General features: G+C 40.0%; 1 protein-coding gene across 1 annotated transcript; it reads right to left on the bottom strand.

Moving 5' to 3' along the window:
* Positions 1 to 2,041: 2,041 nt before the first annotated feature.
* Positions 2,042 to 11,318, bottom strand: gnat2 (guanine nucleotide binding protein (G protein), alpha transducing activity polypeptide 2). The gene is made up of 9 exons (XM_050065691.1): positions 11,006 to 11,318; positions 7,461 to 7,503; positions 6,098 to 6,239; positions 5,803 to 5,960; positions 5,547 to 5,675; positions 5,312 to 5,441; positions 5,066 to 5,219; positions 4,428 to 4,639; positions 2,042 to 2,851 (listed from the first exon to the last, which is right to left on the bottom strand). The coding sequence occupies exons 1-8, from the start codon at positions 11,109 to 11,111 to the stop codon at positions 4,449 to 4,451; spliced, it is 1,053 nt and encodes a 350-aa protein (XP_049921648.1). The 5' UTR covers positions 11,112 to 11,318; the 3' UTR covers positions 2,042 to 2,851; positions 4,428 to 4,448.
* Positions 11,319 to 11,634: the final 316 nt, after the last annotated feature.

Raw genomic sequence — 11,634 nt, 5'->3', positions numbered from 1 at the left:
GTATTCTGTATTTTTATTTTTCTCAACAAATCCCATAAAAAGACTAAAACTGATGTGTTATTCCTTCTCTCAGAACTTTCTGCTTCCGTTTTCTGCCTGTAGCACTGAGCCCCAAGGCCATTAGTTTCTACTGAAGATGTAAATATTTAAAGGGGACTTATTATGCTCATTTTCAGGTTCATGAAGGTGTCTACCATCATTTAAAAAAAACTTTATTTTTCCCTCCTCCTGAAAAAGCCTAGTCTGCTCTAATTGGTCATCATTTCTGGTTTTCCATGTGTGTGCTCTAGGCATCTCTGCACCGTCATTGCAGCCCTAACAGAGAATAGTGGCACACTGTATCGTAAAAAATCACCAACAAAAGCTTCTAAACCAAAATCTTCACAATCTGACATGTTCCAGCAGGAATGTTAGCATGTAGCTACATGTAGCAGTGCCTAGAGCAGATTTTAAATCAGTCACATGTCACGTGTCATGTCACCTTGTCTCTAAAGTAGAAAAGAAAACCATTGGAAACAGTATTCAGAATGGTAGGAATGGTTCTCCTCATGTCAGTGTGGGTTTTCTCTGGGTACTCCAGCTTCCTCCCACAGTCCAAAGACATGCAGGTTAGGTTAACTGGTGACTCTAAATTGCCCGTAGGTGTGAGTGTGAATGGTTGTCTGTCTCTATGTGTCAGCCCTGCAATAGTCTGACGACCTGTCCAGGGTGTACCCCACCTCTCCCCAATGTCAGCTGGGATAGACTCTAGGCCCCTCAGCGACTCCCAACAGGATAAGTGGTTATGGAAAACGAATGAATGAATCCAAAATTTTAACATTATAGATTAATGACAGAAAATAAGGAAAGAATAAAAGGTCCTCTTTAATAACAAGTCAAAAATGCACAGTTCAATTTTTAAGAGAAGGCAAAAAAAATCCTAAAACAGCTGGGTACTGTAAAGCAAAGGTTCCTAAAAAGGAGAAAAAAGTAGTGACTGTTTTCTGCTACGGATAAATGTTTGGAATTCCAGTGAGTATTCATAGCTGCAGGATGGTTTATGTGGGGTGAATCAAAAATAAACTACAGTGGCCGTTCAGTTGATGTTCCTTTAATAGTTTTTGGACAATAATGGAGGTTTATGGCTCAGAGGAATAATTGTTGGATAAATTGATTGTTGATTTTGGTCTGTCCATAAGGGAAAAATAATTTGTGTGTCTGCCCTGTGGTTTGGATCTGTTCCAAAATGTAATGGATTCTTCCTTGGCCCATGCTGCACCCTTCCACCAAATTATATGAAAACTAGGATAGTAGCTTTTATGTAATCCTGCTGACAAACAGACAGACTTGACTAAAATGTAACCCCCTTGCAGGGGTAAGAAATATAGAATATCATCAGACTCATCCTTTACGATCTGCTTTTATCCATCTGTTTTAGAAGATGGCTTGACAATTTCAAAATGTAATTTCTGGCCTCAACAGTACATGTCCATGTCGTCTTGTTGGGGTGGTGCTGCATCTTCCCGCTGTTAAAACCTTGATGGACAGACAGAAACACTAATGACCCACACTGGGAAGAGGCCCAACAGATCTAATGAATTTTGCACTACTTTGCCCTGGAGTTTGAGTGAGATACAAAGTACGAAAACTGAGAGCATGCAACATAAATATGGGAGCAAAAGAGACTCCACTGCTCGCTCAAATCCTGCGATGTAGTTCCTCTTGTCAGCTACCAACACTGATTAAACTCAGATTTGTCCTTGCTTGCTCTCAAATCTCACAAATCTGTCCCTTCACAATCTTACAGTAAATCTCTACGTGCAGATTAATTATTGCTTTAATTTGTTTTGCTCTCTCAATAGGTTTATTGTTAACGAACTTCCATACGCTTCCATTTCCCCTCTGACGAGAATGGGGAACTTATGTAACAGCAGCATTGTCTTCAACAAGTAACAGCCTGAAGCTTTCCTTCAGTGTCGACAGCCTGGTTTCTCTGATTTGATATACTTTCTTCGGTGATTGACAGCGTGATTCAGCAGCAAAGAAACAGAGACACAGATGAAGTTAATGCATCTTTATTTCATGCCTCTACATTTCATAAGAAAGGACAAACTCAGTAGGTTTTCATTCCCTTTTCATAATAAAGCATCATCCCTCTAGTGTTTCACTCTCTCTCAAATAGATTTATCTTTCAAAATATATTGAATTACCTACTCTTATGTACAAAGTTTCTCTCACATCACATTAAAATGTTAAGTGAATTGAATACATAACACTATTTAGATTAGATACATGTACAATTTGGGTTGTAATCTGGATACACTGCAAGCACTGGTAATATCTGAAATATTTGCTCAGCAAGTTTTTACAGTTTAAATATCAAGACCACAGAGACTACTGTACTCAAAAACAAAAACAAGGTTGCAATGTTGCTATTCAAAATATTAATATTTTCCCCCAAATTTATTTGTCTTATTTATTTTTTACCGAGCTTGGTTTTAATAGTTATATAACTCACAACACAGTGGTCAAAAGGGAGCAACGAGGATCAAATGAGCAACTATTTCATCTTCATACCTTCAAACCAGCAGCTTCTGGCGTGAGACAAATACTGTACTTTAGAAAACCTTGTCGAAAGCTGTATGTCCACAACAACAATATGGTGACTCGATAGTTGTTTCAACCCAGCTGGGCGTGCATTGTGTTGCAGGGATGTACTGTTGGAGGCGGTGATGTGCTAGGAGCAGTCAAGGACCGGGACTTGGCATGGAAGCGATGGCGTGAACACAACAAACTGAGGATCCTCTGCGCTCCAACAGTACACTTCTCAGTTAAAGCCAATGTGTGAGGGGTTAAGGTAGGAAAGGAAGTTCTGCAAAGAAGAGGAAAAAAATCAGACATGTTGAAATCACCTTAATTCATGTATGAAATATTTTGCTACTGTCTTTTCAAAAAATTTCCTTAGTGAGTTGTTGAGTGTTGGAGATATCAGCCGTAGAGATGTCTGCCCTCTCTTGAATATAATGGAACTAGATGTCACTCAGCTTGTGGTGCTCAAAGTGCCAAAAAATATTTGAAAAACTCAACAGCAATGTCTCTTTCCAGAAATCATGACCCCTGAACGACACCCGCTAGCTGCACAGGTAGAAGTGTGCATCTACTGCTAGCTCACCTAGCACCTCTGAGCTAGCTAACGTTACAGCTCAACCAAAGAGTATCAGAGTCAAAAATAAGACCATAATTGCTGACAAGTGTCTTAAATAATTATTCCAGAGGTCTTAAAAGTACTCTGACTTTGCATCGTAAAATCTCAAAATAATCTTCTTTTTATATATACATATGTATATATATATATATATACATATATATATATACATATGTATATATAATTTACCGAGTGACTCTTGAATTAACAGCACCAAAACACTTGTTTCACAAAAAATATTTGGGCAATATTTGATGTCGGTTCATGCTTATTTCTTCAATTCTGGTTGCTGTCTTCAATTTAATAAGACGTGGCATTAAAAAATTCTTTAAACCAACTTGTCTTAAGCTGTAGAAACCCTGTGTAGGGACTATTTTCTTTCTATTGAACTACACCCACCAACTGTATCACTGCACAGCAGGAAGTGTGCATCTACACATGGACGAGAGGCTTGTGCTCGTGGCTGCGCAGGATGTGAACATTAATGGCGTTAGCTAGCTCAGTGGTGCTAGGTGAGCTAGCAGTAGATGCACTCTTCTATCTGTGCAGTGATGTGGTTGGCAGGTGTAGTTCAGTAGAAAGAAAATAGTTCCTACATGAAACTGCTCACAATGAGCTCCGTGGATTATCTTGAGTAATTGTGTCATGATTTTTGGAAAGAGATGTTGCCGCTGAGTTTTTCAAATGCTTTTTTTTTGGCACTTTGTGCACCACAAGGTAAGTGCCATCTAGTCCATTATATTTGAGGGAAGGCAGACATCTCTACGGCCAATATCTGACACCAACACAATCTAGATTGATAAAGACCACAACAGGTAAGAGTATTTTTGCATTTTTTTGGGGGGGGTGAAATTTCCCTTTAAAGGGAAACATTTTGCCACATTCATAGCCTCAGGACTACGTACTCTACAAGGTTCAATATGTTTACTAAAATGAAAAGTAAACTTCCTCTGCAGCTTTGGGAGGAACTGGTTTTAAAAACAAATGACTACGGGGATTGCTTTGCGCTTCTCATTATCTTCCTCATCCTCAGCGGTCTCCAAGGGCCTGAGTTGTCTGTGTGGTTTGAGTTTGAGTGTTGGTTCATGTTATGGTCAGAAGATGTTGCCTGGCAACACAGGATTGCCAAATATGATTCGCTGTACGAGGGCTAAATTGAATTGTCAGGGGTCTGCCTCATCTGGACCCTATTACTCTGTATCAACAAAGTCCCCGGGAGTGATGTGATGTGGTCACCGCGCACCTCTTTTCACCCTGGAGCTGCTTAGAAGAGACCGCAATCTTTAAGGTTTTCTTTGATGATGATGTCTGTCACAGCGTTGAACACAATCTCGACGTTCTTTGTGTCTGTGGCACAGGTCAGGTGAGAGTAGATTTCTTTCACGCCCTTCTTCATGTTCAGGTCCAGGAACTGCTTCTTGATGTAGTCGCTGGCGTCGTCATACGTGTTGGGGCCTGAAAGACATGAAGGTTGTGAAGATGAGAGTTTCAGCTGACATGACGTAGATTTATTATAATCACTTGCATCATGTAATTCAATTTAGGGAGCAACACTGAGGCTCTCGCTGTCTGCAGGTTTCATTTCAGGATTTCATACTGGATCATGTTTATTTTCCTTTATCATTTGTCTTGTTGCAAGTGAATTTCAGTCTGTTAATCTGCACTCTAGCACTATTTAGTAACTGGTGTACTCTTCAAACATACTCCTGTCTCTTATTAGTCATGTCTGTGGTTCACTTGGTCACTGCATGCCTGACAGATGTCGTCTCACTATATCCCTGACCCTCCATCTAGCTTGATATTCTCGCTGCCACAATAAACTTAGCACAGTGTGCAGCAGGTACAACTCAAGAACCATTAAACAGCACCAATCAGTCTTACCATCGTAGTCTGGGAAGCAGATACTCAGATGGACTTTCTTGATCTTCTCTTCAAAGAGATCCTTCTTGTTGAGGAAAAGCACGATGGAGGTCAGTGCAAAGAATCTGTGGTTGCAGATACTGTTGAATAGATGGAGGGACTCGTGCATGCGGTTCTGAAAAAGGTCAGAGAGAAACAGGGTGAGTTTACTGGCTGTCGTGTCTTTCTTCTCATGCTAAACGATCAGGAGGTGAAGTCTTGACTCACCACTTCGTCGTCCTCTACCAGCACCATGTCGTATGCGCTGAGAGCTCCGCAGAAGATGATGCAGGTCACACCCTCGAAACAATGGATCCACTTCTTTCTCTCTGACCTCTGGCCACCCACATCAAACATCCTGTTCACCACAGAGAGAGTCACAACAAAGTCAGCCCTGGATGTGGCGGTGCTGTGTGGTTCAGTCAGTTTTTGCTATCATGAGGACTTTTGTTTGGTGACTTACCTGAAGTGCAACTCTTTGCAGGAGAACTGTTCTTCAATGATACCAGTTGTTTTGACTCGAGATCGCAGCACGTCCTGCTCAGTGGGGAGGTAGTCTGGCTTGCAGATTCTGTCCATTTCATTGAGGTAGCTGAGAGCAAACAACACAGCAGTCAGGCTTCAGATATGAAATCATCTTTATCTACAAACACTAAGCCAGCTGCCTCTTTAGTTTTACATATAACTCCTCGACTGGATCAATCCCAGTGTGGACTTACTAGCCAGCAGAGTCGTTCAGTTGGTACTCAGCGGCTCTTTCAAAGCCGGCCTGCACGCCAGAGTCTTTCCACAGCTTCTGGATAACATCAGCCAGCTCAGCAGGCATTGTGCCTTCTTCAATGGAGTCTGACAAGTTCTGCAGCTTCTGTGCAAGCTCCTGTGGTTTCATCACACACAGAACAAAGATCCATCAGCACCGACACTGAGCTATTTATAGCACGATTTTATGTCAGTGAAAATGAACTCTACAAGTTAATCATGTCTGGTGTACATGGTTAAAGTGTCATATGAGACCTGGGCACCGGGCGAGCCGAAATCAATGCTCAGCATCTCCATGCCTCTGATGATAGCCAGAGCAGACTGCAAGATGTTGCCATAGATGACAGCTCTGAACTCCAATTGTTCCTCTTTTGTGTAACCACCTTGATGCAGAATCCTGTACACAGGTAAAAAAAAAAAAAAAAGTGTCAAAGTTTGCTACATTAATCCTCTGCTAGAAAATTGTTACACAAAAGGTAATCTGTGGAAACCATTACAATGAAATAACCTTGCAGGTATATCCCTTTAACGTCCTGCTCACTTTTTGAGACGATATATCTGACAATATGTTGAACTCAACCTAAATGAGCTATGTCTAATATTCACTGTAGATATTATGCTAAAAAATTTGCTATATGTTGCTGTGTCTTTGAATAGTATGCCTGCTCAGTTTGCCACCCACAAAAAACTCACTCCAGACATGAGGGCTCTGTTCAGTGGGACTTTCAAAGGTGGGCACATTTTTTTTAACACATCATAGTTTCAGAGGTCTTACTTAACCTATTTATGAAACTTAATACAAAATATAAAAGTCGAGTAAGGGTCACATAATGCCTTAATCATTTGTCTTTTTATGGTAAAGGTAGTGAAGCTAAGCAAATATTCTCCTGAGACCCAAACTTTTTTTGTTATGTACTTTTAATTTCTCACAGCTATTTTGGATTAGTAGGACCTGATAAGTATAAAAAACTAAACATCGTCGACGATAATAAACTACTACTACTGGTTCCATAGTAATACATTGATATATGTTGGTATACTAACATATTAAAAGCATTATAACAGTACATGGTTTGTACTTTTGATTAATTTTCTTTCTGTTTTACAAATACACTCTCAACTGTTTGGTAGAGCCTTGACTCTGATGATAGAAAAACAGAAACAACAACAAATTATTATTGTTCTTGCCTCAAGGAAAGATACTGCATAGAAAAAAATCCATTGCTGTTTCCTTGGTGAGGACATTAAAGGGATCTGCTTGTTTTGGATTTCAACACGAAAAAGTCAAGTTCATGTGTTATAGCAACAACCCACTGGATGTCCACTGGAGCTGTTGCTCACAGCGCCACCCTGTGGTGTGTTTCGGACCTCACTCCGCTCCCACTGCCAGAGTTAAACTAACTGCACAATACAAGTGCTGACGAACCAGAGTAAGCGGATGTTTGCCCTGTTGACCTTTTGTTTAAAGGCTTTACTGCAAGTGAAACAGACAGAGCTAAGGGAGCTTTGGCCTGCTGGCTGTGTGCCCGACCCATGAGGTAAAAAAAAAACAAAAAAAAACACTGACATGGTGTGGATGACACAAAAAACAAACTTTAAAACTTATTTTAATACTCACTTCATTTGTTTTACGATGGTGCTTTTTCCTGATTCACCAGCGCCTGGAAGATAATAAAAAGGTTAGCAACAAAAACACACATATGTGCTGTGTTTCTCTTCTCATGCAATGAGTACAAACACACTGTGAGCCATAAACAGCTGAGAAATGTGCTTTGATGAAGCCAGAGGAGATAAAAATGCTGTGACTTTGACCCAAAGTGCTGTTTGGATAGTTAAGGAAGATTTGCCTTCATCACTTGGGAACAAAGCTCAGTGAGATTTGGTTTGTAGAGAGTTATAACTTAGAAGTCTCTTTTTGGAAATCTGAACCACTTGTCTATCTCCATGCACATAGAGATGTGTCAGCATGAGAATTTTAATCAAAAGTAGAGCTTCACGTGAGCCTGAGTAATTTTTAAAAACGATATTTTCACTTGTCCCAGCAAAGGAAGCCATGTAAACTTCATAAAATAATAACACACAATTTCCATTAAACAGAAGCACAGAAAGATCCTCTATAGCCTGCACATTGAAGTAGGCAGAGCAAATAGGCAAAATTTATATATGACGCATGCAACAAACATCATCAGCTGGAGTCAAGAAAAATGCATGTGGAGGTGATAAAACGAAACAAGGCAGAGTCGTCTCTGGTGGTGGAAAGGAGGGATTTTAATGAATGTGTACATTCATTTCTGTCTGTGAAATTATGGCGATCATGAAAGTGTCTGTGGTGTTCTGGCTCTCAGCTTCATGTGAAGCCTTGTGAGGGTTTAAAAGAGGAAACTAAACTGGCTGAAGGCTCCGCTAACATCAACAACATAATCTCCTTGCGGCACAGCAACAAAGCTCTTGGGGTTTTTGTCTTGCTGAGCTATAATATGGTCTAATTTGGTGTTCCTTCAGCAATTCATGTCAGATTTTCAGCAGATTTTTGTCCGATAAGCACCTCATGCTGAGCTCCAGTGTGTTTGCAGACATCTTTTGAAAATCATGCTGAAACTAAATCCAAACAAGAGGAGAAGAACAGCTTCTTTGAATTAAATGTGCCTGTACTGTGCATACATTGATGCATAATGCAGACTGTGCAGTTATGTGCAATTTAAGTCACAGTTGAACGTGCTGGCTGAAGAACAGCTTGCAGGCAGATCAGACTCTCTGCAGCACTGTATGTTAACTCAGACCAGAGGGAGTTTATCACAGAGCAACCAAAGCTGTCTGTCCTGCTCTCACTGAAGCAGCGTTAAATTTTGTGCACAGATTTACTGCTGCTGGAGCATTTCACTCCAAACCACGGAGAAGCATATTGGGTTTTCCCCAATAGAGGCCATTAGCAAGACAATAATAAGCTTGTTTAGCTTATTTTTGATGAGGAAGTGTAGGTGGCACCATGGTGGTGCCAAGACTGGTTTTCCTCAGCTGTGATGATGTGATGAAGAGTGCCTTTATGCTCTCTGAGAGTCATTCTTTCGCCTCGTGCCCATTAAGAAACGTGTCTTTAGGCTTTGCGGTGACTTTAAATCTGGGCTGTAAAGAGCAGCTCTGTGTCCATGTGTGTCCTGCAGCGGATAGATGTTTTTAATTTAATTGACTCAATGAGATTTAATGTCTCTCAGGGAGCAGAGGTGCATCGTAACAGTTCTGGAAGTTCCCTGTAACTAACTACATGTAGGTTTCTTTGCTATATCCTCTTCATGCAAGTCTTTGCAAAGCTTATTTTTTATGTATCCTATATATTCAGGTGGTTTTGAGTTTGTTAAGACTTGTAAAACTTTAGCACACCTGTACACAAGGAGCTAACAGCAAACATTTAGTTGAAATAATTTATATGGCTCCTTTGACAATGTCCATCAGAGCCCACAAGATGGCACTCTTTTCATTTTTATTGTCTCAGTTCTTCCTGTCTCATCTCTGATATTGCACTGCTGGAGAAGCAGCTTTGTGAATCCAGTAGAGAGGATGCAAGTCTCTGAATAATGTTTCAGACACACAGATTACACTTTGAAAGAGTTATGCAATGTGAGACATAAAATTTCAGGTTTTATAGTAAATAGTAAAAGCATTTATTCAAAACAGCAAAGACGTTGATGCCTTGCAGAGACTGATTATTTAAAAAAAAAAAAATTCCATCTGACTTTTATTTGATTCCTGTTTTCAATTTTGTTTTTGTGATGTCACAAACCAACTCTGTCATGGGGTAAACAATAATCGACATATTTTTGTAAATCTTTTTTTGTTTCGCATTGTCTCTTAGATTCTCATAGAAATGTTGGTATTTTGACGCTGTGAAAATTGGTGTTTTATTGTCTTATTTTATGCTTTCTGTGCAAGTCGAGGGATCAACCTCAGCAAGTGGATCTACACTAAACCAGTTAGCTAATTGGCTTGACATACCGCTGCTGGGCAGTGATTCATTTAGACCAAAGGCTGAGATTGTTTTAAGCACCAATGTCCTTCCATTAGAAGTGAAAAGTCACTCTTTAGTTTAAGGCAAGACGGACAAGAAAATCTGAGTAGAGTTTGCCACTATTTTTTTAATTTATTATAAGTGCACCAAGCAGTTACTGAAAATGTTTCCAGTGATTTCATGGCTGAAGCTTTTGAGCAATTTAAGTTCTGTAAATTCTTTAAAACAACTCACCATAATCAACTTAAAACAGCAGAACAAGTGCAAGTCTCTGCAGTATTTGTGCGTATAAGCATAAGTAGTCATTGAGGAAATCTGTTCGTTATGTTTGGTTTTATGCTTTAAAATGAGGCTGTTCATTATTTCACTGTTCAATATTGTAAATCCCTTCTATATTCTTCTTTTTTTAGCTTCATCTCAGATCCCCGTGTTGACTGCTCAACCTGCAAACTTATCTCTCTTATCTCCCTCTACTTTACCGCCACTAATGTCCTTCCAGTTTTGCACAAGCTTAAGCAGTCCTCCCCTCTTTCTAATAAACTAATGTAGGGTTTTATCCAGAAACAAATCATCTGCACAGCCTGTAAATCCTCTGAGCATATCTTAACATCTAACTAAGCAGTGAGCAGCTGTCAGAGCAGGTAAACACACCTCAGATGGCTCACATCCAAGATGTGAAGGATATGCAGCAAATCAGTCAACATGCTCAGAATAAAGCATCCATCAGTAAAGTATGAATATATAGTATATAGTATATATACTATTGTGAATATATATATACTGTATATATAGTATTGTGAATTCAATGATCTATAACATGGATCAACTCTCATCCTTAAATCTGGAAGCAGTTGTTTACCTTTCACGGTTCTGCAAAAGCTGACTGAAACATTTTTCCTAAACATAGTCATGTTTTTTACCTGTGCATTTTCTAATTCAGCACTTACACCTGTTGAGTGTTGGCTGACTGCAAGACCCCTGATCTCCTCCACAGACCCGAGTCTTCACACAAAGTTTTGTTTAACCAAACATTAAAAGGAAAGATAAAAATGAAGAGTTTATAAAGTGTTGTCTGACAGTCTGAGCACTTTGCATCACCTGCAGTCTGGGACAAAAAGGAAAACTTGGCCTAACAAGACTATTCCATTAAGTGCACTTACCAAGCAGTAATAGCTTGACTGTTTTAGAGTCCTTATCAGCATCTTCTTGGAGTTGCTTTTCCAACTCCTTTGACTTTTTGTCCTCGGCGCTTGCTCCCGCACCCATGCTTTCTTCCTCCGCAAACTCAAGATCCTCAAGGATGGAAATTTTGACGGTTCTCTGTGAGCAGCACAGCAGAGAATCTGGTTGCAACACTAATCGTGCTGAAAGGCGATTTCCGAGCGGAAGGGGATTGGGAAGGAGGTGCTTGAGCCAACCTGGCTTCTGGCCTCTTTCGATTAGATGATCAGATGGGACCCTCTCAAGGATCAAATCAATTCAGCAGCTCTGTCCAGCAGAGATCCACCCTTTAATTCCCTCTGCTTAAACCTCTGACTTAGGAGGTGCCTCTTCCTGATTGGCCAGTCAATCCAATTAGGGTAATAAGGGCAATAGTGACTGATGTAAAGAAAAGGAGAAAATAAACTCACTCACATAATTGGGTTCAATGAGAGTCATTGTTGTCATCAGTCATTGGTTTCATCTGTCCATATACTATAAACAGTATCATTTATGATGTGTGTGCATGTATACTGAGGAAGAACACTATGAATGCCTCTCCATCTGTGGTATATACATTAGGAAAACA

Source organism: Epinephelus moara, chromosome 16 (genome assembly GCF_006386435.1).
Source record: "Epinephelus moara isolate mb chromosome 16, YSFRI_EMoa_1.0, whole genome shotgun sequence".
Classification (NCBI taxonomy): Eukaryota; Metazoa; Chordata; class Actinopteri; order Perciformes; family Serranidae; genus Epinephelus; species Epinephelus moara.
This window is presented reverse-complemented; position numbering and strand designations above follow the sequence as displayed.